Raw genomic sequence first — 22,889 nt, 5'->3', positions numbered from 1 at the left:
ATGCAGATTTTTAGAGAATTGCGCCACAAACATTTAGAGGTATGCCACTTCAAAATCCGATTAAGATAAGCTGAGTTATGGAGCTTCGAAATTCAGCCTAAGGACATTTCCTAATATTTTTGAATTTCTACATTATAACATCAAAAAAATAACAAAAAAATTATAAAAAAATTAATTTTTAAATTTTAATGCAACTTTTTAGAGAATTGCGCCACAAACATTTAGAGGTATGCCACTTCAAAATCCGATTAAGATAAGTTGAGTTATGGACCTTAGAAATTCAGCCTAAGGACATTTCTTAATATTTTTGAATTTCTACATTATAACATCAAAAAAATAAAAAAAAATTATAAAAAAATTAATTTTTAAATTTGAATGCAACTTTTTAGAGAATTGCGCCACAAACATTTAGAGGTATGCCACTTCAAAATCCGATTAAGATAAGCTGAGTTATGGAGCTTAGAAATTCAGCCTAAGGACATTTCTTAATATTTTTGAGTTTCTACATTATCATAACATCAAGAAAATAACAAAAAAATTATACAAAAATTAATTTTTAAATTTGAATGCAACTTTTTAGAGAATTGCGCCACAAACATGGGGCATTTTTTAACTTTTGGAATTTCTACATCATACATCAGAAAAATGACAAAAAATTGAAAAAAAAATAAATTTCTAAATTTGAATGCAGATTTTTAGAGAATTGCGCCAGAAACATTTAGAGGTACGCCACTTCAAAATCCGACTAAGATAAGTGGAGTTATGGAGTTTAGAACTTTAGCCTTGGGGCATTTTTTAATTTTTTTGAATTTCTACATCATACATCAGAAAAATGACAAAAAATTGAAAAAAAAATAAATTTCTAAATTTGAATGCAGATTTTTAGAGAATTGCGCCACAAACATTTAGAGGTATGCCACTTCAAAATCCGATTAAGATAAGCTGAGTTATGGAGCTTAAAAATTCAGCCTGAGGACATTTCTTAATATTTTTGAATTTCTACATTATCATAACATCAAAAAAATAACAAAAAAATTATAAAAAAATTAATTTTTAAATTTGAATGCAACTTTTTAGAGAATTGCGCCACAAACATTTAGAGGTATGCCACTTCAAAATCCGATTAAGATAAGCTGAGTTATGGAGCTTAGAAATTCAGCAGAACATTTCTTATTTTTTTTGAATTTCTACAATATCAAACCATCAAAAATTTACAAAAATATTAAAAAAAAAATAAATTTCTAAATTTGAATGCAGATTTTTAAAGGATTGTGCCAGAAACATTTAGAGGTACGCCACTTCAAAATCCGATTAAGTTAAGTGGAGTTATGGAGTTTAGAACTTTAGCCTTGGGGCATTTTTTAACTTTTGGAATTTCTACATCATACATCAGAAAAATGACAAAAAATTGAAAAAAAAATAAATTTCTAAATTTGAATGCAGATTTTTAGAGAATTGCGCCAGAAACATTTAGAGGTACGCCACTTCAAAATCCGATTAAGATGAGTGGAGTTATGGAGTTTAGAACTTTAGCCTTGGGGCATTTTTTAATTTTTTTGAATTTCTACATCATACATCAGAAAAATTACAAAAAATTGAAAAAAAAATAAATTTCTAAATTTGAATGCAGATTTTTAGAGAATTGCGCCACAAACATTTAGAGGTATGCCACTTCAAAATCCGATTAAGATAAGCTGAGTTATGGAGCTTAAAAATTCAGCCTGAGGACATTTCTTAATATTTTTGAATTTCTACATTATCATAACATGAAAAAAAATAACAAAAAAATTATAAAAAAATTAATTTTTAAATTTGAATGCAACTTTTTAGAGAATTGCGCCACAAACATTTAGAGGTATGCCACTTCAAAATCCGATTAAGATAAGCTGAGTTATGGAGCTTAGAAATTCAGCCTAAGGACATTTCTTAATATTTTTGAATTTCTACATTATCATAACATCAAAAAAATAACAAAAAAATTATAAAAAAATTAATTTTTAAATTTGAATGCAACTTTTTAGAGAATTGCGCCACAAACATTTAGAGGTATGCCACTTCAAAATCCGATTAAGATAAGCTGAGTTATGGAGCTTAGAAATTCAGCCTAAGGACATTTCTTAATATTTTTGAATTTCTACATTATCATAACATCAAAAAAATAACAAAAAAATTATAAAAAAATTAATTTTTAAATTTGAATGCAACTTTTTAGAGAATTGCGCCACAAACATTTAGAGGTATGCCACTTCAAAATCCGATTAAGATAAGCTGAGTTATGGAGCTTAGAAATTCAGCCTAAGGACATTTCTTATTTTTTTTGAATTTCTACAATATCAAACCATCAAAAATTTACAAAAATATTAAAAAAAAATAAATTTCTAAATTTGAATGCAGATTTTTAAAGGATTGTGCCAGAAACATTTAGAGGTACGCCACTTCAAAATCCGATTAAGATAAGTGGAGTTATGGAGTTTAGAACTTTAGCCTTGGGGCATTTTTTAACTTTTGGAATTTCTACATCATACATCAGAAAAATGACAAAAAATTGAAAAAAAAATAAATTTCTAAATTTGAATGCAGATTTTTAGAGAATTGCGCCAGAAACATTTAGAGGTACGCCACTTCAAAATCCGATTAAGATAAGTGGAGTTATGGAGTTTAGGACTTTAGCCTTGGGGCATTTTTTAATTTTTTGTAATTTTTACTTCGTACATCAGAAAAATGACAAAAAAATTGAAAAAAAAAATAAATTTCTAAATTTGAATGCAGATTTTTAGAGAATTGTGCCACAAACATTTAGAGGTATGCCACTTCAAAATCCGATTAAGATAAGCTGAGTTATGGAGCTTAGAAATTCAGCCTAAGGACATTTCTTAATATTTTTGAATTTCTACATTATCATAACATCAAAAAAATAACAAAAAAATTGAAAAAAAAAATAAATTTCTAAATTTGAATGCAGATTTTTAGAGAATTGTGCCAGAAACATTTAGAGGTACGCCACTTCAAAATCCGATTGAGATAAGTGGAGTTATGGAGTTTAGAATTTCAGCCTTAGGACATTTCTTAATTTTTTTGAATTTCTACAATATCATAACATCAAAAAATTACAAAAAAATTAAAAAAATATGAATTTCTAAATTTAAATGCAGATTTTTAGAGGATTGCGCCAGAAACATTTAGAGGTATGCCACTTCAAAATCCGATTGAGATAAGTTGAGTTATGGAGTTTAGAACTTCTGCCTTGGGACATTTTTTAATTTTTTTGAATTTCTTCAACATCATACATCAGAAAAATAAAAAAGAGACTTTAAAAAAAAAGATAGAATGCTACAGTCTAGTTCCCCGACTATCAGATACCCGTAACTCAGATAGTGGAAGTGCGAAGGAGAAATTTCATAATTTTTTGGAATATCGGCACAAATTTTTTTGACAAAGCCGTTACCAATACGGTCGCACTAAGATGCGAGCCAGTGTAGCCACACCTGTTCAGCGGACTTCGGTATTCACCAGCAGCAGATGAACGGTCCCACTGATTGGTTAGTCGGTCTTTATTTTCTATCATTTCCCACCCACCTCGAAATAAAGGAAAAGCAGACCGAAATTACACAATGTCCGAAGAAAAGAAGAATGGCGATGAATTAAACGACCTGCTGGACAGTGAGTACAACTCGGAAATGCGTTTGGCGATCTCTTCTCGATCCCTTACATAATGCACACTGCGTCCTCCACTTTCCGCACAGGTGCTCTCCAGGATTTCGATAAAAGTGGTGCAGGAGACCAAAAGGAGCAGTCCTCGTCTTCGGATGTGGCGGGCACCGAAGGAGCTGAGGGCTCCGAGGATCCAGATGCGTTTTTCATGTGAGTCACTGCGCCATTGCAACGCGGCACTTGAACTTTGTATTCTGACCTGTAAACCGCTTGTAGTGAGCAGGCCAAGGTGCTGGCCGATCGCATGAACACGCTCTTCGGAGGTCCAAACACGCCCAGTGGCGATATCCCGCCGCTGCCCCAGGATCCCGACCAGATCATGGCCGGGTTCAAGAAGATGGCCGAGGCAGCCGCGCTCACCTTGAGCGGCGAGAATTCGGCCACCGACGAGGATGTCTCCAAGTATTCTGACAGCATTTCACAGGCTCTCAAGGGCCTGCAAGAGGGCTCCGAGAACCTGGCTGCTCCCGCCTCGGAGAACGACATAGCCAGCATGTTTGGCTCACTAAATCTTGATGGGGTATGCTTGCCATGAAATATTCCTCCTTGCTCAATCCTAATGCAATCCGCATTTGACAGGCTGCCGAGGGCGATGGAAACATGTTCCTACCCTTCATGGAAGGTATGATGCAGAGCTTGCTTTCGGCGGAGATTCTGCTGCCCAGCATCCGGGAGCTGCTGGAGAAGTACCCCAAGTACCTCGAGGACAACGACGCCAAGCTCTCCGCTGAGGACAAGGATAGGTATGCTCCAAGCCAACACCCAAAGAAATACATTTACTGGAAGCCCAATATTTTTAGGTACCAGAAGCAGATGGAGCTGTACAAGGTGATTGAGGAGCATTTACAAAGCGAGAAGGCCGAAGACTCGGCCGCCGTGAAGCGAGAGAAGTTTCGCGTCGTGCTGGACGACATGCGCAAACTGCAAGACTACGGCCAGCCGCCACCAGAGATTCTGGCCGAGACGGGCGGCGACCTGCCTTTCGGGGATCCCGTGGCCGGCGTAGCTGCCGGCGGACCCGGTCCCCAGTGCCCCACCATGTAAAGGGTGGCGGAGCACGGTAGTCTCGTGGTGTGCCAATTGGTTAACTGTTGAGTGTTGCACATTTTTAGGCTAAGTCAAATTTGTATTTTATTTTATCCCCGACAAAACAATGCGGCGGTCGCCTTTGTTTATCACCTCTCTTCAATCAAGCAATTATTTTCGTATAACCTGTTGGTTTATTAAATTGTCTATACCTAAAGCAATACCTCCAAATACAACTAGAGGAAGAAGCGGCGTCGGGACTCCATGGCGTGCCGTTTGTTGCTGATAATCCAGGCATAGTCGCCCGTCTTGCTGTCGAATGTTCCCTCCTGCAGGGATCGTAGCTTCAGGGTGAACCGCGGCCCCAGTTCGCGGAGCTTTACGCGTTTTCCCTCTTTGGTGAACTCATAGCGATGGTGGCGGAAGAAGATGTAATCTCGCTGGTTGTGAAACGTCACCGCCCTGCGGCCACGGAACTCGGGATCATGGTGAAAGAGGGCACCGAGCATGCGGCCAACGGTCAGACCCAAGCGGGTGGTGAAATTGGTCAGGATCACTTCCGGCCTGTGCTTGGTTATCTCCTTGTGATCGCGCTTTATGTCTGATGTGAGCTTCACGTTGGACAGCTTGAAGTGGGCTGTGGGACCATTGGGCAGGTGAATGACCAGCAGCCCATTGGGTTTTCTACGATCTTCGTTAACGATCACGACGTCTGTAAACTCCTCGCGCTCGGCGCTTTTACATATCTTCTTTACCGACGACTTGTTGCGGATCTTAACCAGGGCGTTCGGGAATATGCGCGAAAGTTCCAGTCCGAACTTACGGGTCTTGGTCACCGGATTGTCGGCAAAGGTAATCAGGACCTTGGGCTCGTAGGAACGTTCAAAGTATGAGCTGAAATCGTCTAGCTGCAGTTCCTTTTGCAGCTCCTCGTTATCGGAATCGTTCAGATTGGCGACCTCTGTCTGGTCCTTCTCTCGCAGGCTCTCTATGGTGTGACCAGGATTAGCGGGTACACCAGCCTTGCGTCTGGCACGGCGCTCCTGCATCTTTTTCTTGTGCTTCTCCTTCTTCATCTTTTTGTACAACGCCAAACGCTGCTCCTTGTTGCGCATCAAGCTAAGGGGATTCAAGACAGGAATGCGTGTCTTCTTGTCGTCGTCGTCGTCATCATCCTCCTCTTCGTCGTCTTCATCCTCCTCATCATCGTCATCTTCCTCGTCCTCGCCCTTCAAATCCCTACCAGCTTCCCCTTTCTTGGGAAGTTTTTTGCTGCTGGAGGCGGCTTCATCATCGCTGCTATCAGTGACTGGCCCCTCCTGAATATCCAAATCCTGTGGCTCCTCATCGTCAAAGCTGGAGTCGCTGTCCGAGTCTTGTTCCACGGGCGGAGGGGCTGTTTTTCGCTTAATTTTTATCATTTTTCCCGGACAATCAAGACGAGTTCACAAAAATGCAAGCGGCACGTGTTGATATTCTTCTTCTTCTCTTGTCGGGCTCTACCAATCACAAGGAAACGTAGACAACCTGCTGGTTGAGGTAGTGTTGGAAAACGTGCCACTCACAACGTGTAGTTTGTAAACAAAAATATTTAATTAAAATGGGATTTCGAGTGTTAGAACTATTTAGTGGCATTGGCGGCATGCATTATGCCTTCAAATGTGAGTTCTTCGATCATGATAAATGCAGAACTAACACTTATTTTTGAAGATGCCCAACTGGATGGGGAAATAGTTGCCGCCTTGGATGTCAACACCGTGGCCAATGCCGTTTATGCGCACAATTACGGCAATAATTTGGTGAAAACAAGAAATATTCAAAGCCTGAGTGCAAAGGAGGTGAATAAGCTTCAGGCCAACGTGCTGCTGATGTCCCCGCCATGTCAGCCCTATACTCGCCAAGGTCTGCAAAGGGACACGGAGGACAAGCGATCGGACGCACTTACTCATCTTTGTGGTCTGATCCCAGAGTGCCAGAACCTGCAGTACATTCTCATGGAGAACGTCAAGGGATTCGAGAGCTCACAGGCGCGGAATCAGTTCATTGAGGCTCTGGAGCGGTCGGGATTCCATTGGCGTGAGTTTATACTTACGCCCACGCAATTCAATGTGCCGAACACTCGATATCGCTACTATTGTATTGCCCGCAAGGGTGCAGACTTTCCATTCGCTGGTGGCAAAATCTGGGAAGCAATGCCGGGAGGTATAGCCCAGAATCCGGCGCTTTCGCAAATCTCCGAGATTGTGGAGGAAAATGTATCTTCCGATTTCCTGGTGCCCGACGATGTCTTAACCAAAAGAGTGCTGGTCATGGACATAATCCATCCTGCCCAAAGTAGATCCATGTGCTTCACAAAGGGCTATACGCATTACACCGAGGGAACGGGCTCTGCATATACACCTCTTGCGGAGGAGGAGTCCCATCGCATCTTCGAATTAGTCAAGGAAATTGACACAAATTATCAGGATGCCGTGAAGTCAGAGAAGATTTTGCAGCAACGCTTGGACCTGTTGCACCAGGTGAAACTGCGCTATTTTACGCCCCGGGAAGTTGCTCGTCTTATGAGTTTCCCGGAGGATTTTGAATTTTCGCCAGAAACGACGAATCGACAAAAGTATCGACTGCTGGGCAATAGTATTAATGTCAAGGTTGTAGGCGAACTTATTAAATTGTTGACGATAAAATAAAAACCATAACAAACACATTTAATTGAATTATTTTCGTTAAAATATATTATAATAGCTAGAAAATTACTCCAAGTTGTCATTAAAATATTAATTTCAAAACCAAAAGGTTTTCCCGCCCAGTGCTGCCTATGCCCAAAACGCGACGGCACTGTGCGTAAGTTTTTAGACATTTCCTTGTAACTGGCAACTGGTCACTCTGCATTCAATTATAAAAAAGAAGATACGTTTAAGCAGGAAAACAATAATAATTGCCATTATCGCTAATTAAAGACGGGCCAAAATGATACCAAAAAAGACGACGGTTAAGGATTCACACATTGTGAAGATAGCCGTGGAGCGGGAGAACCATATGCCTCAGCTGATAAATCTGGATCAGAGGCATCCGCTGGCAAGTGAGTAAATAGCGGATAAAAACACAGATTTTATAAAAACTGGTCACAAATTTAAAAAAAAAATTTGTTCCAATAATGTACAACAAAGTTCCCAAAAGTTTTTACACATAAATTATGCTAAAAGTTGCAAAAGAGCCATCATAAACAGAGATTTCCAACCAACGCCCTTCGCTTTATGTTTAAGTGTTATCGTGATGTCAGCGCACTCATTTCCCCTTCTTCATTTGTATGCAAATCATACATTTAGCCAGGAAGTTGCTTTAACAGCGTATTAATCTCGTCTTCGCTTTCAGGTAAAATCCAGGACATTTGCAATGGTTGGTCCATCAGCGATCACCAGAACTACGCCCTCCAGTTCTGCGAGTCCAATAACCAGAAGTACGTGACCGAAAAGAATCGCAATGAGATCAAGAATGGCTCCGTTCTGCGACTGCAGTACTCGCCCTCCAAGACAGCCTGCGATGCCATGGAGGTCCTGCTCAATGGCAGTCCCCAGGAGAAGAAGCTGCGTCTCCAGGAGCTCACTTCCCTAAGCACCGATCATACCTTTGCCCTGGAGTTCATCAAGGAAAAGGGCCTCGACACACTCATTAAGATGGTCGAGGATGGCGGCCAGACCAACGTAGACATTCTCCAATACAGCCTGGCCAGCTTTGTGGAGCTGATGGAGCACGGTACAGTGTCCTGGGAAGTGCCGGAGAACTCCTTCGTGGCACGGAACATCGAGATCGTGCGAAACTTCCAGAATTATCCTCCGAATTGTGGGGAGAGCGCCCTTTCCAACTTGGAAAACATTGTTATGTCCAGCAATAAACATGTCCTGGTTGCCGAGGACATCAAACTGCAGGATATTCTTCGATTGCTTCAGGACATCAATTCGCCGGTGATGCGACAAAATGCCATAGCCCTGCTTAACGCTCTGTTCGTCAAAGCAGACGAGGGCCGCCGTCGGACCATCGCCCAAACTATCAGTGCCAAGCAGTTCCGCCTGGCCCTTATCGGCAATGGACTGGGCACGGAGATGACCCACCAGCTGTACGTGCTGCAAACGTTGACTCTCGGCCTTTTGGAGAAGCGAATGCGAAATAAGATGAATGCACAGGACCAGGATGCACATGAAAAGATCAAGGAGCTGCGACGCATAGCCTTCGACGATCATACGAACGCTTTGAATCAAAATGACGATCACAATCGCCGGGGCGGTGGCTCTGCAGCTGGCAACGCCAACTTCTCGCAGTACTACAAAAAGCTGGGCTTCAAGTGCGACATTAATCCTGCCCAGGATTTCATTGAGACGCCGCCAGGTAAGAAGTGGTTAATTGATGTATTGAAGTGTTTGTATATCCCAGTCAAAAACATATCTATTAGGTATATTAGCGTTGGATTGTATGGTGTATTTTGCTCGCAACTACACCCAACAGTATGTGAAGATTGTCAGGGAGAACTCCTGCCGTGCGGATGAGCACGAGTGTCCCTTCGGACGCACCTCCATCGAACTTGTGAAGGTACTATGCGACATCCTGCGCATTGGCGAGCCGCCTGCCGAGCAATCCGGAGACTTCCAGCCCATGTTCTTTACCCACGACTCGCCGTTCGAAGAATTCTTTTGTATCTGCGTCATTACGCTGAATCGCACATGGAAGGACATGCGTGCTACTGCCGAGGACTTCAGCACAACCTTCAGCGTGGTGCGGGAGCAGATCCAACGCACTCTCAAGGGCAGACCCGAGAACCTGGAAGATTTCCGAAACAAGATCGCTTTGCTTACCTATCAGCAGATCACAACACTGCGTCAGCAGGAACGCACTTCGAAGGAGGAGTGTGACTCCACAGCTTCGGCGATTGTAAAGCTTAAAGAGAAGATATCGCCGCACATTCTTGAGCTAATCAAGCAGCAGCGGCTCTCTTTTCTGGTGGAAGGTAAAGATCGACTGATAAATAACTCTTTTGGGCAATATAAACATTGTTAAATCTTGTAATTATAGGTACCCATTTTGCAAAATACTTGCGAGGCACTCGAACTAAGGACAAGTTCTGGTATGCCCGCCTTTCGCCGAATCACAAGGTGATTCATTACGGTGACTGCGATGAGAAGACAATACCCACCATGGAGGAGCTGCCCAAGAAACTGCCCATCTGCGAGATTAAGCAGTTGCTAGAGGGCAAGGAATGTCCGCATATGAAAGAAACTCGCATTAGGAAGTCCGCGGTAAACCTGGCCTTTTCCATAACGTTCGAAAACATGGAGCACTCTACGTTGGACTTTGTGGCACCCGATGAAAGCATATTCAACTACTGGACGGACGGAATAAACGCTCTGCTGGGTCAACCGATGGTCAGCAAGCAAAAGAACGAGGACTTCGACACGCTGCTGTCCATGGAGATCAAATTGCGCCTGCTGGACACTGAAGGCGTGGACATCAGCAAGGACCCACCGCCAATACCTGAGGATCCCGAGAACTATGACTTCTGCTTTGAGAGCTAAGCATAACACGCACATTTGCATACTTCACGAAATATCGATTCATTCTAGACTCCCATCACCCAAGATACATGCCAAAGTGTACCCACAACATAATCGTATTCTCCGATCTGATCTTCTACTAGTATTACTTGTGCAATTCCCAAACACAAAATGAACAAACCGGTGCGGACACTTCCAAGTGACTTACCGCTGCCTAGCCATTTAGTGAACTTTACACCATTTATGATTATAATAGGTATATAATATATAGAGATCATTAAATAACACATTTTATACATAACAATTTTGTACAAAAACTAACGAGAGAAGCGTATTCTTATCCAAGCCTATATGGTAGTTAGTTAAAAAAGCAAAAAGCACGGCGGGCCGACGCTTGAACACCATTGCGGAAGGAATTCATTCGGAGGCGTAAACAATAATGGCATTTCAGCAATGTAACTTATTAATGCTCTTAATGGCGGTTTAAATTTGCTGTTTATTGAAGTCTTTCGATTTGTCCTTCCGCAATGATATGTAGATTGCAATTGTAAATGATAAAACACGCACTTGATGGCCTTAGGTTCGAACTTTAAAGCATTCGAGTAAGCAGAAAGCCTGCGGAGCAAAACCAAACTGGCAGCCTACCCGAGTGGGTCTCTGGCTGCCTCCTCGCAATATTATCCACGCACGGGCAGCTTTCGCCGGCGAGCAGGGGCTCGATCCTAGATCCTTAATCAAATGTTATCCTCCAGCAGGAGATCGTTGTCATCGCCCCGATCCGGCAAGCAGACGAAGAATTCGAGCAAATTCAGGATGGGACCACGCGAGAAGGGATTCTGGTAGCGTCCGCGCTTGTCCCGCAAGTAAGGATATCGCTTGTAGTTAAACATCTCGTTTGTGGTGAGGTTCATGCACGCGTGCAGGATCTGCCGGTGTAAATGGTGTCACAACAAATAATTTCTTGGGGAGAGAAGCACTTACCGAAGTACAAGTGAGTATCCAACCCAAGCCGCAGAACACAACCGCCTCGATGAGCCCAAGCACATAGAGCATCGTGAAGCCCTCGATCATCACGCAGTAGCAGGCAAAGTAGATGGTGAAGGAGCAGTTGACGGCCACCGAGAGGACGAATAGGAAGAACCACATCCTGTTCCGCAGTCCCACGCAGTTGTAGATAAAGGGACAGTGGTGGTCAAAGTACGAGACACACCGGTTGCACACGCGACAGTGTTTGGCCCGCAGCGGACGTAGGCATCTGCAGCTGTGACACAGCCTGGTTAACATCACATTCCGCTTCTTCAGCTTGTCGAAGTACGGAATCTGCTTGATGGCCCGGTAGTAGGCATCCGAACTGAGTGGTATGTACCCCGGATCCCGGCGATTGGCAATTGCCCAGCTTATCCACATCACGGCGTTCCAATATATGAAGCAATAGTGCGAGCGCCTCAATATGTTCCACGTGATGGGAATCGCACGAATCATGTACATTGGATAGCCCCAAAGCAGCACCGAGAAAAGAAACAGAAAGAGCGGGCCCTTTGAGTCTCCGGCTCCACCAAACAGCCAGCCCCAACTTTCCGAGACCGAGGGAATCCATCGGGACTTCTTCTTCACCTCGCCGTACAGCAGACGCACCACATCCTGGTGCTGATGCGCCTGTGCCAACATGATCGGCGTCTTTCCATTCTTGTCCCTCGGTTCCAGATCCAGCTGGGACTTCTCACACAGCAGGCGAACGCACGTCATGTTGCCAGAGAGACAAGCCAGATGCAGCGGTGTGGATCCAAAGTTGTCCGTCTTTTGAAGCTCCACGCCGGAGTACATGAGCAGTCGCATAAGATCCGCATGTCCCTTGTAGGCCGCCCAGTGGAGCGCCGTATCACCGTTTATGTCAGTTAGGTTGTTCAGCGCTCCCATTCCCAGAAGATAGGCCGCCGTGGCAGTACGGCCGTACATGCAGGCCAGATGGAGCGGCGTCAGCCCCTTGAAGTCCGCCGCATTGACGGCAACTCCCGCCTGGAGAAGAACCTGCACCACAGAGGCATGGCCCTTCCTGCACGCCCAGTGAATGGGCCGTGGACCCTGCGTACCCAAGCATGGCAGATCGATCGGAGCCGTGCGTTCGATGAGGTACCGCATCAGCTGGACATTGCCGTTCAGAGCTATCCAGTGGGCTGGCGTGTAGCCATGACGATCTCTGGCCGACAGACACTCCATGCCGAACTTGTCCACGAGGTTCTCCACCTCGCTGACCTCTCCGTTCTTGATAATATCGAAGATGTCGTCCAGACTCACGGTGGTGGCCCCATCCAACCCCTCAAAGAGGAGCACATTTTCGTGGTCCTCTACGCCTCCGCTGCCGTGACCACCGTCTGTGCCACGACCCGTCAATGGTGGCGAGTGTGGTCGGTGATCCAAATGGATGTCGTCGGCGTGGGCATGGCCATCCTCCTCCGCGACGACCATGTTGCAGGAGGAGGAGGCGGTTAGGGGCAACGCCCACACACTACGCGCCGCCCCCGGACTTGGATGCACCTTCGAGGCCATGTAGAACTCGAAGTCCACGCCCAGACGGTCCGCCGTTCCACCGTTGCCTTGATGCAGGGGGTTTTCCAGTAGGTGTGCAATCTTGTCGCCTTTTTCCGTTACCCTCCGACCGAAATTTGTACTCCGTTTGGCCAATTTTGAGCGTAGCACGCTAGGTAAACACGTCTGCAGTCGATGGCGAGGAAATTATGTCAGCACTGTGAGAAAATCAATAGTTAGCCCGAATCGCAGGAGTCGAATTGGGGGCACTTTCGAACTCGACTTGGCGCCAAACAATCAACAGCTGACCGTTATTTTCGCTGTTGTGCGCGCGGTGTGGCCAAAACACACTGAAAATCCAGAGTCTTTCCATTCGAGGGGTGGTCTAAGAATTCAAAAAGTATAAATTGCTAAACTATATTAGTTGGAAAGATCGAGTTTTAAGAATGGGTAGCAAATGGCTTATTATTTAAATTGATCTAAATATATTTGAAATCTCTTGAATCTAAATCATTAAAGAATAGTTTAAACAATTGAAGGTAAAACTGACTTTCGTATTCGCCTTTACGTCTAGAGACCTTGAAGAAGAATATTTATTTAAAACTTGTCCTTTGCTTGGTGAGAATGTTGTATTTCTAACAAATGCTTGAGTAGCTTAGTGCTAGCTTTCCGTATCACTGTTATTTTGTCACCTGGTAACACTGTGCCTGCTTTTGATAAATTTGTTTCGTAAAAAATGGGCGACAACGTGGTGACGGAACTAAATAACTTGGATTTGAACAAGCAAAAGGCATGTTAAACTCCTTTCGAACTGCATTCGAGTGTATGAAAAGTGCTAGTTAGCCGAATTATGTTGAAGTTGGCACCGCAGGGCGGCAGATATTATAGCCAAATAAGCCGCATTTGCCAGCGGATTTTGCCGAAAGTTCAGACGCAGTCGAAATCACCAAAACCACAACAACAGCAACAACTATTGAAAGAACAACAACAACACAGCTACGCAACTTTGGTTGGTGTTTTAAGCTAAAAAGAATTTAACTAAACTTCAAGTTAAACGCCTGTTTCTGCTGGCACGTGTAAATGTAATGTTTGTCTGTGTGAGTGTGTGCGATTCTCCAATGAATCAGTGCCGCCGGCTGTGACGTCACTAACAACCAACCAAATTCAGTGTTTTTTTGCTACTCTATTGCATCAGCCATAAAATGAAGATACGTTCAAAACATACTCGATAAAACAGAGATAGGAGTACTGTTAAAAAAGAGTCGAAAACGTCTTGTTATTCTCATTGCCGTGTCCCCAATTGTTTAAACAGTAAGAAAACATCAGTCGAAAGTTGAAACCTGAGAAGAGCGTTTGCCTAATTGCATACGTAGCACACTTTGGCCAATTGAAAATTTTCGTTTTTTTTTTATTGATTTTTAACCTTTTTCTGATGGATTTGCAGGCTGCCAAGATGAAGAAGGAGAAAAAGGAGAAGCCATCCGGCGGCGGAGATACTCGCAAGGGTAAGGAATCCTGACTTAGGATTAAATTAATAGAACATAACATTACGACTGTCAGATACCCTACGTGCTGTCCTGTTTAAAAACATGTAGCATATATTTAAGATTAGCTGTTACAAGTTTTCCTATTTCAAAAACAATTTAGTTAAATCAATAACGTTAAATCAATGGTAAGGATTTTCAATGTATTGTCGAAAAATACGCTTTCAAAAGATTCCTCCTCTCCAATACCCTTATATTGATCTGCAACATTTATTGCCCATTCTCAAAGTAACTAAATCCCTTAAATTCTATTGATCCCTTCTATATTGATTGCAGAACTCAGTCCGTTGCCCAAGTACATCGAGGAGCGCAATGTCTTCTGGGAGAAGTGCAAAGCGGAGTACGAGGCCGAACTGGCGGCCAAGCCGCGTGAGGCCATCAAGGTGACACTGCCCGATGGCAAGCAGGTGGACGCCACCTCCTGGGAGACCACCCCGTACGAGGTGGCCCGCGGCATTAGTCAGGGTCTCGCAGACAACACTGTCATCTCCAAGGTGAACGGCGAGGTGTGGGATTTGGACCGCGTGCTCGAGGGAAACTGCACACTGCAGCTTCTCAAGTTCGACGACCCGGAGGCGCAGGCCGTCTTCTGGCACAGCTCAGCCCACATCATGGGTGAGGCCATGGAGCGCATCTATGGTGGACATCTGTGCTACGGACCGCCCATTGAAAATGGCTTCTACTACGACATGCATCTGGAGGGCGAGGGCGTAAGTAATTAGTGATTTTCAGAAAGAATGAAATTAAATGGATTGCCCAAATAGATCTCAACCAATGACTACGGCGCAATGGAGGGCCTGGTGAAGCAAATTGTCAAGGAGAAGCAAAACTTCGAACGTCTGGAGATGAAAAAGTCCGACCTGCTGGAGATGTTCAAGTACAACGAGTTCAAGGTGCGCATTCTCAACGAGAAGGTGACCACCGATCGCACCACTGTCTACAAGTGCGGTTCCTTGATCGATCTCTGCCGCGGACCCCATGTTCGTCACACCGGCAAGGTGAAGGCTCTGAAGATCACCAAGAACTCCTCTACCTACTGGGAGGGCAAGGCCGACGCTGAGACACTGCAGCGCGTCTACGGCATCTCGTTCCCCGATCCCAAGCAACTGAAGGAGTGGGAGAAACTTCAGGAGGAGGCAGCGAAGCGGGATCACCGTAAAATCGGTCGCGAGCAGGAGCTGTTCTTCTTCCATGAGCTTTCTCCTGGCTCATGCTTTTTCCAGCCGCGAGGAGCGCACATCTACAACACCCTGATGGGCTTCATTAAGTCGGAATATAGAAAGCGGGGTTTCCAAGAAGTTATTTCGCCCAACATCTACAACGCCAAGTTGTGGATGACTTCCGGCCACTGGCAGCACTATGCCGAGAACATGTTCTCCTTCGAAGCCGAGAAGGAGACGTTCGCCCTCAAGCCCATGAATTGTCCAGGACATTGTCTTATCTTCGATAACCGCAATCGATCCTGGCGAGAGCTGCCACTGCGAATGGCCGACTTCGGTGTGCTCCACCGCAACGAGCTCTCCGGTGCTTTAACCGGACTTACTCGAGTGCGTCGCTTCCAGCAGGACGATGCGCACATCTTCTGTGCCCCCGAACAGATTAAAAGCGAGATGAAGGGCTGCCTTGAGTTCCTGAAGTACGTGTATACCATTTTCGGATTCTCCTTCCAACTAGTTTTGTCCACTCGCCCGGATAATTATCTAGGCGAGTTGGAACAGTGGAACGATGCGGAAAAGGCGCTAGCTGAATCGCTCAACGAGTTCGGAATGCCATGGAAGGAGAACCCTGGCGATGGTGCCTTCTACGGACCCAAGATTGATATTACCATTATGGATGCACTGAAGCGTGCCCATCAGTGCGCCACAATTCAGCTGGACTTCCAGCTGCCTATTCGCTTCAATCTCAGCTACATTGCCGACGATGGCGAGAAGAAGAGGCCGGTGATCATACATCGCGCTATTCTTGGCTCAGTGGAGCGGATGATTGCCATTCTTACGGAGAACTTTGCTGGAAAGTGGCCCTTCTGGCTGTCACCGCGCCAGGTGATGGTGGTTCCAGTGGGTCCTGCATACGATCAGTACGCCCAGTCCGTGCGGGACCAGCTACATGATGCTGGATTCATGAGCGAGGCGGATTGCGATGCCGGCGACACGATGAACAAGAAGATACGCAATGCTCAATTGGCTCAGTTCAACTTCATCCTGGTGGTGGGCGACAAGGAGCGCTCCTCAAACACCGTTAATGTGCGCACTCGGGACAACAAGGTGCACGGCGAGGTCTCCGTGGCCGAACTCATCACAAAGCTGCAAAAGATTCGCGACGAATTCATCGCCAACGAGGACAGCTTCTAAGACTCTATTTCGAACTATTTATCAAAAGTATACTTAACATTTGCATGGCAAAGCAAGTACGCATTTTTGTTCTTTCTATGTAATTACGCTTACGAAACCGGAATTCACAAATAAAAACCAAATCCGAACACATTTTATCCTGAATTCCTGTGTACTACTGTTAAATAGTTAGCTCATAAAATGAGTATTACATCAGATTATGTCGGATTATAAAATATACAACTAATTCTGCGAACAGAGGCAGGCCAAAAAGAACAATTCCAGTTCATTATACGATTATGAAGCTGCCCCAACTAGGAATCGTATCTTTTGAATCCACCTTAAGCCTATTACACTCCAGTTTCTTGACGAATCAGTGGAAGTTGTCAGAAATTTAGGACTAGTCATGCCGACACAGGTGCGCCATCCATTCAGGAACGATTTTAAATGATAAGATAAGCCGCCCCACATATTTCGGAGCCCTTTTGGGGAAGGTGTGTGTGCACCTGCAGAGTATGAGTCATGTTTTGAATGTTTTTTTTTTTTATTATTAATTTATTGCTAGTATCTTGTATACTTTTCATTTTCATAATTTGATTTATTAAAAATTGCATCCATAGTTTATGTTTTTATTCAATTATCAATTTTGTAAGCTTTTGCTTTTCGCGTAAAAAATGCACAAAGTTCTCTCGCTAATCGAAGCAAAAATTGTTAATAATATTGTTAAGTGTTTGCTCTGCTCGTGCTGCTTATCTGTTTCAGTTTTAGTCATAAAAATACATATTTTATATTTGTGTATATTTATTCATAAGATGCACGTGGCCAAGTCCTATGCCATCCAAAGTTCCAGTTAGCAGTCGCGTTCGCTGTGCTAAAATTAAAACCGAAAACCTAACCAAAACTGGCGAAACAAAAGCCGCAAACAGAACAGAACGGGGGCTAAAATTGGAAACAAAATGCCTGGCTGGTGGAATCATTGAACACAGGCTGGCTGCGTGGTATCTACGACTGTTGGAGATGCCGAGAGCTGGAATGTCGGAGGATTCTGGACCGCCTGGCCTGCCATAAGTACATGGTTTTGGGTTTGTTTTAAGGGTATCGGAAATGCACAACACTATATTCTTGCCTGGTAGCTAACTCGCAAATATTACTCTGATCTTGATCCCTGATCTCGTGTCAATAAGTTAGCATTCGCCTACGCTCGGGATTATCTCGTCTGAACTGCTCAATTAACAGTAATTAGTTAGCCGATTTCGTTAATTGTTGTTTAGTCTATTTGCCTTTGCTATCATTTGTTACTTTATAAATAAACTTAAACGTAAAGTGTGTATGTGTGTATAGATGTTGAGGAATCCGCCGCAGATCCGGCCAGTACATACACTTGACACCTGTGTACACCAGTGTTGCTGGCCGATCTCCTGCATCTGCTCCTGCTGTTGAAAGGGGAGAGGATAGTCGGATCGTCGGCTCAACCGGTTCTAGCAGGCGCAGCCGCCCTCGGGATCCTTTGTCTCGTTGGGTGAGTCCTTCAGCACAACCTCCTGCATATCCTCGGAGGGCTTGTTCTCCGTCGAATCCATGCCGGGCAGTGCCGCGGCCACCCTTCGGAACAACTGCTTCACATTGTAGCCGGCCTTGGCGCTTGTCTCGATGAACATCACGTTAAGCTCCTTCGCCTTGCGCTCCCCCTCCTCGGTGGAAACCTGACGCTTGTCGGAGAGATCCGTCTTGTTGCCCACCAGCATGATGATGACGTCGCTGCCCCGCTCCGTACGCACGTCATCGATCCACTTGGAGGTCTGGTGGAACGAGTTGGTGTTGGTGATGTCGTACACGACGACAGCCACCGTGGAGTCGCGTATGTACGAGGGTATCAGCGAGCGGAATCGCTCCTGTCCCGCCGTATCCCACAACTGCAGGCGCACGGTTCGATCCTCCAGGTACATGGTCTTCGATAGGAAATCAATCCCGATCGTCGCCTGGTACGTGTTGTCGAAGCTGTCGTACATGAAGCGCGTAATCAGCGAGGTCTTGCCCACACTCTGCTCGCCCAGGAAGACGAGCTTGAACTTCCGCAGCGGATTGCCAAAATCTCCGGATGACATCTTCCACAACGTACGTGTCTACTTTTTCTTAATTACGGGTTTGCTGACCTCTCTTCTCGCTCCGCTCTCTCCAATCTCCACACTCCTCGGCTGCGCACTCTCCACTCTCCACCCCTCCTCTCTGTTTATAATGGGGCTGGGCCAGCGGTTTTCGGGGCCCTTTCGCACTGCGATTTCTAGGGATGCACCGCTTCCAAGTTGCCGCACTCTGCTGAACACGCTCTAAATGATTCCGGCTGGCTAGAGGCCCGATTGCGGCTCGAATGGCTCGGTAAATCGCTAGGTTGAGTCGTGGAAAAATTACGGTCTCTGCTTCTTCTTCAACTTCTGAGTCAGTTGCTGTGTGACCAGAGAGGCAACGAAAATCGATTTCTCACGATGTAATCGATAAGTGCACACTTGCGAAATCGATGTTTTATTTGCAAATATCGAATATTGGGACCCGTTATTGAAACCCTTTAAAAATATTTAATCTACAAATGAATTTCTTAAAATTGTTTAAAAAACGATGTAGTACCAGCTACTTGCGTACAATTTTTGTAATACTAAACAGTGAATACCAACAGTAAGAAATACTAAAAGGTGATTTTCAAATGTTAATACTTGTCTGTGCAAATCCGAAAGCTCCTTAAGGTGAATTGGCATTCTTGAGATAAACGAACGTAGTTATTTGTCCATCCTATCGCTGTTGTAACCTGACGTACTTCTGTCAAAGAGTCACTATTCAGACGTCGCTTAATCTCAAATTATAATAAGTGGTTATCTGGAGAACACGCAGTCCTTAATTGAAAGTCTTATCTGCTGGCGCTGGCAAAATTTTGGAATGGCGAATTAATTTAAACAGCTCGCGATAAAGGTCGCTGTAAGCAGTTCCGCGAATACTATGATAGCGAACGGACAGCAAACAAAGTCGTTGGCCAGAGTGCTCCTCCTGATATTGGGCATATGCCAAATATCCGGAGTGGCTATCGGTGCACCAGAGGGGCGAGTGGTGGGCGGAGGTCCGGCGGCGGTGAATAGTGCTCCCTATGCGGTGTCCATGCAGTACGGAGGCACCCACTACTGTGCGGCCAGCATCCTGAATGCCAACTGGCTGGTCACCGCTGCCCACTGCCTCACCAACAGTAACCAGGTGCTGGGCAGCACCCTGGTGGCCGGAAGTATCCAGGTGGCCGGAACTGCCAGCACTACGCAGACGCGCAGTATCACGTATTTCGTGATCAATGACTTGTACACCGGTGGAACAGTTCCCTACGACATCGGATTGATCTACACGCCCACCGCCTTCGTTTGGAGCGCCGCCGTGGCTCCAGTCACACTTCCATCCTCCGGAGTTGTGCCCACTGGCACCGCCAATCTGTACGGATGGGGCAGCACCAGCACCACGAATACCGCCTCCTATCCATCCACCCTACAGGTGGCCACCAATGTGCCCATCATCTCGCTGAGCTCCTGCGAGAGCGCCCTGGGCACCAAGGGCAGCGATGTCCATTCGACCAATCTGTGCACTGGTCCTCTGACCGGCGGCGTTAGCATTTGCACCTCGGATTCGGGAGGACCACTGGTCCAGGGCAATGTTCTCATTGGCATCGTGTCCTGGGGCAAGCTACCTTGTGGTCAGGCCAACTCACCCTCGGTTTACGTGCAGGTCTCGTCGTTTATTTCCTGGATATCGGCTAACCAGCAGGTGCCCTAGAATGCCGAGTTTTCCCACATTTTTTCAATAAAAGCAATCAAAGTTGTGCTCTTAGTGGCTGGTCACTTAAGTGCGGCACTTTCCATCGCACTGTAGCGACTATACAAAACAACAAGCTGTTTTTAAAGTTTATCTTATCTTGAAGTGTGAGAAACACAGTGAGCAAGGGACCAACTGAGCAGAAATATATACTTCACATATTTTCGGGCTGCCAATAACAAGTTCTTTGCCGCTAATAAAACAACAGAAAAATTCGCCAAATTATTGTCTGTGAGCAGATCATGTAATATTTCAATTTCTCCCATTAGTTAATATCTTTTACATTATTTTCCTAATCAGTGGGCGGGGAACCCCTCGAAAACACAGAATGACAAGCTTGAGATATTGCAGTTCCCTTGTTGACAAAGTCTATCATAGCAAGAGAACAATATATATTATATAAAAAAACGTATAATCTTGAATTATATTTGGTTCTTATCTGAAAGACAAGGGCTCTAATTGAAAGTTCTTATCATATTCTTGGCTGTATCACGAAATAATTTAAAAAGCCACCGATACTGCCAATGTAAATAGTTCTTCGAAAACCATGATTGCGAATGGACAAACCAAGTGGCGCCATCGCTCCCTGTTCACTTTCCTCCTGCTGGCGATGTGCCTTTGCCAAGGATCTGGATTAGCCTTTGCCCAACTCGAAGGACGCGTGGTGGGAGGAAAAGCGGCGGCGGCCAATAGTGCTCCGTTTATAGTGTCAATGCAGTACGGAGGAACCCACTATTGCGCAGCTAACATTGTGAATTCCAACTGGTTGGTAACGGCTGCTCACTGCCTGGCCAACAAGAATCAAGTACTTGGAAGCACCTTGGTGGCAGGAAGCATTGCGGTGGCCGGAACAGCGAGCACCACCCAGAAGAGGCAAGTCACCCACTATGTGGTCAATGATCTGTACACCGGTGGAACTGTGCCCTATGACATTGGATTGATTTACACGCCCACCGCCTTCACTTGGACCGCTGCCGTGGCTCCTGTGAAGCTGCCATCGTCCGGAGTGAGGCCAACTGGAAACGCTGACCTCTTCGGCTGGGGCAGCACCAGCAAAACGAATAGCCCCTCCTATCCAAAGACCCTCCAGGAGGCCAAGAAACATACCCATCATCAGCCTCGACTCCTGTGCTGCGGCACTGGGCACTAAGGGTCGGGATGTGCACACCACAAATCTCTGCACAGGTCCCCTCACCGGCGGCACCAGCTTTTGCACCTCGGACTCCGGTGGTCCGCTGGTCCAGGGAAATGTCCTAATCGGCATCGTGTCTTGGGGAAAACTACCATGCGGTCAGCCCAACTCTCCGTCTGTTTATGTCCAGGTGTCCTCGTTCATATCCTGGATAGCAGCCAACCAAAAGATATGATTTTGCAGTTTTAGATAGTGTCTAAATAAAGAGATACTTGTAAGATTGCAGTATCACGTGCTTGTTATGAAATGCAGGTTAAGAATGCAACTTTAAAACTTTTATCAGATACGAATTTTAATGTTAAGATAGCAAAATTATATTTGTAAAAAAATATAAAATAGATAAAGGTTTCCAAGAAGCAGCACATGTTAAGTATTATAAAAAATCTTAATCTTTTTTATTATAACACACTTAAAGTGAATATAAATAGAAATTTCTGCCCAGGCATACCAAAAAACGGAGATCTTATCTTTACCAAGAAATACCCGGATTAACTTTCCATTTTTCTATTGTACAACCATTCGGAGAACAATTCTCCCCAAAGAACTCATGGAATGAGTTTTGTTATTAAATCCGTTTCATTTTTGGTGTCAGCACGTCCAGATTTCATTTCAACCCAGACACTCCTCTTTAACCGCCGTTTTTATCAATCATATTGATGGGAAAGGTCTCATTGGGAAACTAATTGGTCAGTAAGTTGCTGGACACGATCGCAATCAGTTTATTGACACGACCAGCACATAATTGAATGGACATATCAATTTCCCATCACAATCACACCAGAAAAGCTTATTAAGTGCCTCCAAAACAGCTTCGCAACCAAGAGCACCAAGGCGGCCAACAGCGAGGAACGTGGCCCAAAGAACGATGACCAGAACACGCCCGCAGCTAATCAGGCTCTAATGGCGATAAATATTTCATTCTATATTATTCTGTTTTTATTCCCCCAGCCAAACACGCCTCCGAGCCGCAGCGAAGCTGCCTGCCAAAGGAGTCAAGACAAAGCGACGACTCAACGGGAACGGACAGGGAGATCCACAGATCCGCAGATCCAGTGGAACACGCCCCAGAACAAGAGTCCACTACAACAGACCCACCGACGGACCCCCGACCCAATCAGACAGACAAAATCTCCGACGCGATCGATGAAGACAAGGCTGATAAAGGAGTCACAATGGG

At 45.1% G+C, this 22,889-nt stretch overlaps 9 protein-coding genes across 11 annotated transcripts; 6 read left to right on the top strand and 3 right to left on the bottom strand.

Annotated features, from left to right (window-relative positions):
* Window positions 1–3,438: 3,438 nt before the first annotated feature.
* On the top strand, window positions 3,439–4,957 carry LOC6542873 (peroxisomal biogenesis factor 19). Its single transcript, XM_001969731.3, has 5 exons — window positions 3,439–3,660; window positions 3,744–3,861; window positions 3,928–4,231; window positions 4,291–4,454; window positions 4,512–4,957. Exons 1-5 carry the CDS (start codon window positions 3,612–3,614, stop codon window positions 4,753–4,755), a joined length of 879 nt encoding a protein of 292 aa, XP_001969767.1. The 5' UTR covers window positions 3,439–3,611; the 3' UTR covers window positions 4,756–4,957.
* On the bottom strand, window positions 4,912–6,267 carry LOC6541461 (probable ribosome production factor 1). Its single transcript, XM_001969730.3, has one exon. The coding sequence runs from the start codon at window positions 6,156–6,158 to the stop codon at window positions 4,974–4,976; it is 1,185 nt and encodes a 394-aa protein (XP_001969766.1). The 5' UTR covers window positions 6,159–6,267; the 3' UTR covers window positions 4,912–4,973.
* LOC6541112 (tRNA (cytosine(38)-C(5))-methyltransferase) lies at window positions 6,247–7,439 on the top strand. Its single transcript, XM_001969729.3, has 2 exons — window positions 6,247–6,398; window positions 6,448–7,439. The coding sequence occupies exons 1-2, from the start codon at window positions 6,338–6,340 to the stop codon at window positions 7,422–7,424; spliced, it is 1,038 nt and encodes a 345-aa protein (XP_001969765.2). The 5' UTR covers window positions 6,247–6,337; the 3' UTR covers window positions 7,425–7,439.
* Window positions 7,440–7,584: 145 nt separating this feature from the next.
* Window positions 7,585–10,584, top strand: LOC6541700 (engulfment and cell motility protein 1). Its single transcript, XM_001969728.3, has 4 exons — window positions 7,585–7,816; window positions 8,110–9,120; window positions 9,185–9,736; window positions 9,802–10,584. The coding sequence occupies exons 1-4, from the start codon at window positions 7,705–7,707 to the stop codon at window positions 10,299–10,301; spliced, it is 2,175 nt and encodes a 724-aa protein (XP_001969764.1). The 5' UTR covers window positions 7,585–7,704; the 3' UTR covers window positions 10,302–10,584.
* Window positions 10,524–13,152, bottom strand: LOC6541690 (probable protein S-acyltransferase 23). The gene is made up of 2 exons (XM_001969727.3): window positions 11,262–13,152; window positions 10,524–11,206 (listed from the first exon to the last, which is right to left on the bottom strand). The coding sequence occupies exons 1-2, from the start codon at window positions 12,825–12,827 to the stop codon at window positions 11,015–11,017; spliced, it is 1,758 nt and encodes a 585-aa protein (XP_001969763.1). The 5' UTR covers window positions 12,828–13,152; the 3' UTR covers window positions 10,524–11,014.
* A 321-nt stretch (window positions 13,153–13,473) lies between these two features.
* On the top strand, window positions 13,474–16,845 carry LOC6542524 (threonine--tRNA ligase, cytoplasmic). Of its 3 annotated transcripts, none has more exons than XM_015159435.2 (4): window positions 13,474–13,596; window positions 14,251–14,311; window positions 14,627–15,060; window positions 15,115–16,845. In XM_015159435.2, exons 1-4 carry the CDS (start codon window positions 13,543–13,545, stop codon window positions 16,699–16,701), a joined length of 2,136 nt encoding a protein of 711 aa, XP_015014921.1. In that variant the 5' UTR covers window positions 13,474–13,542; the 3' UTR covers window positions 16,702–16,845. The 3 variants fall into 3 exon arrangements, with proteins under 3 accessions (XP_015014921.1, XP_001969762.1, XP_026834939.1); XM_001969726.3 differs by having other exon boundaries at window positions 13,493–13,815; XM_026979138.1 differs by lacking the exon at window positions 13,474–13,596 and adding an exon at window positions 13,897–14,117.
* Window positions 16,846–17,931: 1,086 nt separating this feature from the next.
* Window positions 17,932–19,154, bottom strand: LOC6541847 (ras-related protein Rab6). The gene has a single exon (XM_001969725.3). The coding sequence runs from the start codon at window positions 18,783–18,785 to the stop codon at window positions 18,159–18,161; it is 627 nt and encodes a 208-aa protein (XP_001969761.1). The 5' UTR covers window positions 18,786–19,154; the 3' UTR covers window positions 17,932–18,158.
* A 278-nt stretch (window positions 19,155–19,432) lies between these two features.
* LOC6541657 (trypsin delta/gamma-like protein CG30031) lies at window positions 19,433–20,736 on the top strand. Its single transcript, XM_001969724.3, has one exon. The coding sequence runs from the start codon at window positions 19,669–19,671 to the stop codon at window positions 20,479–20,481; it is 813 nt and encodes a 270-aa protein (XP_001969760.1). The 5' UTR covers window positions 19,433–19,668; the 3' UTR covers window positions 20,482–20,736.
* A 320-nt stretch (window positions 20,737–21,056) lies between these two features.
* LOC6541175 (trypsin delta/gamma-like protein CG30031) lies at window positions 21,057–21,923 on the top strand. The gene is given in 2 exon segments (XM_001969723.3): window positions 21,057–21,619; window positions 21,621–21,923. Coding segments are annotated over 2 exon segments (819 nt in total). The 5' UTR covers window positions 21,057–21,067; the 3' UTR covers window positions 21,888–21,923.
* The last annotated feature ends 966 nt before the right edge of the window (window positions 21,924–22,889 follow it).

The sequence above is a fragment of the Drosophila erecta genome, unplaced genomic scaffold (assembly GCF_003286155.1).
Source record: "Drosophila erecta strain 14021-0224.00,06,07 unplaced genomic scaffold, DereRS2 tig00000055-arrow-pilon, whole genome shotgun sequence".
NCBI classification, from domain to species: domain Eukaryota; kingdom Metazoa; phylum Arthropoda; class Insecta; order Diptera; family Drosophilidae; genus Drosophila; species Drosophila erecta.
The sequence above is the reverse complement of the archived record's forward strand: the minus strand, read 5'-3'. Positions and strand labels throughout refer to the sequence as shown.

Bases quoted from the DNA above. Each gene is read 5' to 3' on its own strand.
- LOC6541690 (XM_001969727.3), bottom strand. From the start codon at position 12,827: ATGGCCTCGAAGGTGCATCCAAGTCCGGGGGCGGCGCGTAGTGTGTGG. The intron at 11,207-11,261 runs GTAAGTGCTTCT...TTACACCGGCAG, and splicing joins GGATACTCACTTGTACTTCG to ATCCTGCACGCGTGCATGAA.
- LOC6541700 (XM_001969728.3), top strand. From the start codon at position 7,705: ATGATACCAAAAAAGACGACGGTTAAGGATTCACACATTGTGAAGATA. The intron at 9,121-9,184 runs GTAAGAAGTGGT...CATATCTATTAG, and splicing joins TTTCATTGAGACGCCGCCAG to GTATATTAGCGTTGGATTGT. The intron at 9,737-9,801 runs GTAAAGATCGAC...TTGTAATTATAG, and splicing joins GCTCTCTTTTCTGGTGGAAG to GTACCCATTTTGCAAAATAC.
- LOC6541112 (XM_001969729.3), top strand. From the start codon at position 6,338: ATGGGATTTCGAGTGTTAGAACTATTTAGTGGCATTGGCGGCATGCAT. The intron at 6,399-6,447 runs GTGAGTTCTTCG...TTATTTTTGAAG, and splicing joins CATGCATTATGCCTTCAAAT to ATGCCCAACTGGATGGGGAA.
- LOC6542873 (XM_001969731.3), top strand. From the start codon at position 3,612: ATGTCCGAAGAAAAGAAGAATGGCGATGAATTAAACGACCTGCTGGAC. The intron at 3,661-3,743 runs GTGAGTACAACT...CTTTCCGCACAG, and splicing joins ATTAAACGACCTGCTGGACA to GTGCTCTCCAGGATTTCGAT. The intron at 4,455-4,511 runs GTATGCTCCAAG...CAATATTTTTAG, and splicing joins TCCGCTGAGGACAAGGATAG to GTACCAGAAGCAGATGGAGC.
- LOC6541847 (XM_001969725.3), bottom strand. From the start codon at position 18,785: ATGTCATCCGGAGATTTTGGCAATCCGCTGCGGAAGTTCAAGCTCGTC.
- LOC6541461 (XM_001969730.3), bottom strand. From the start codon at position 6,158: ATGATAAAAATTAAGCGAAAAACAGCCCCTCCGCCCGTGGAACAAGAC.
- LOC6541657 (XM_001969724.3), top strand. From the start codon at position 19,669: ATGATAGCGAACGGACAGCAAACAAAGTCGTTGGCCAGAGTGCTCCTC.
- LOC6542524 (XM_001969726.3), top strand. From the start codon at position 13,657: ATGTTGAAGTTGGCACCGCAGGGCGGCAGATATTATAGCCAAATAAGC. The intron at 14,312-14,626 runs GTAAGGAATCCT...TATTGATTGCAG, and splicing joins CGGCGGAGATACTCGCAAGG to AACTCAGTCCGTTGCCCAAG. The intron at 15,061-15,114 runs GTAAGTAATTAG...TTGCCCAAATAG, and splicing joins TGCATCTGGAGGGCGAGGGC to ATCTCAACCAATGACTACGG.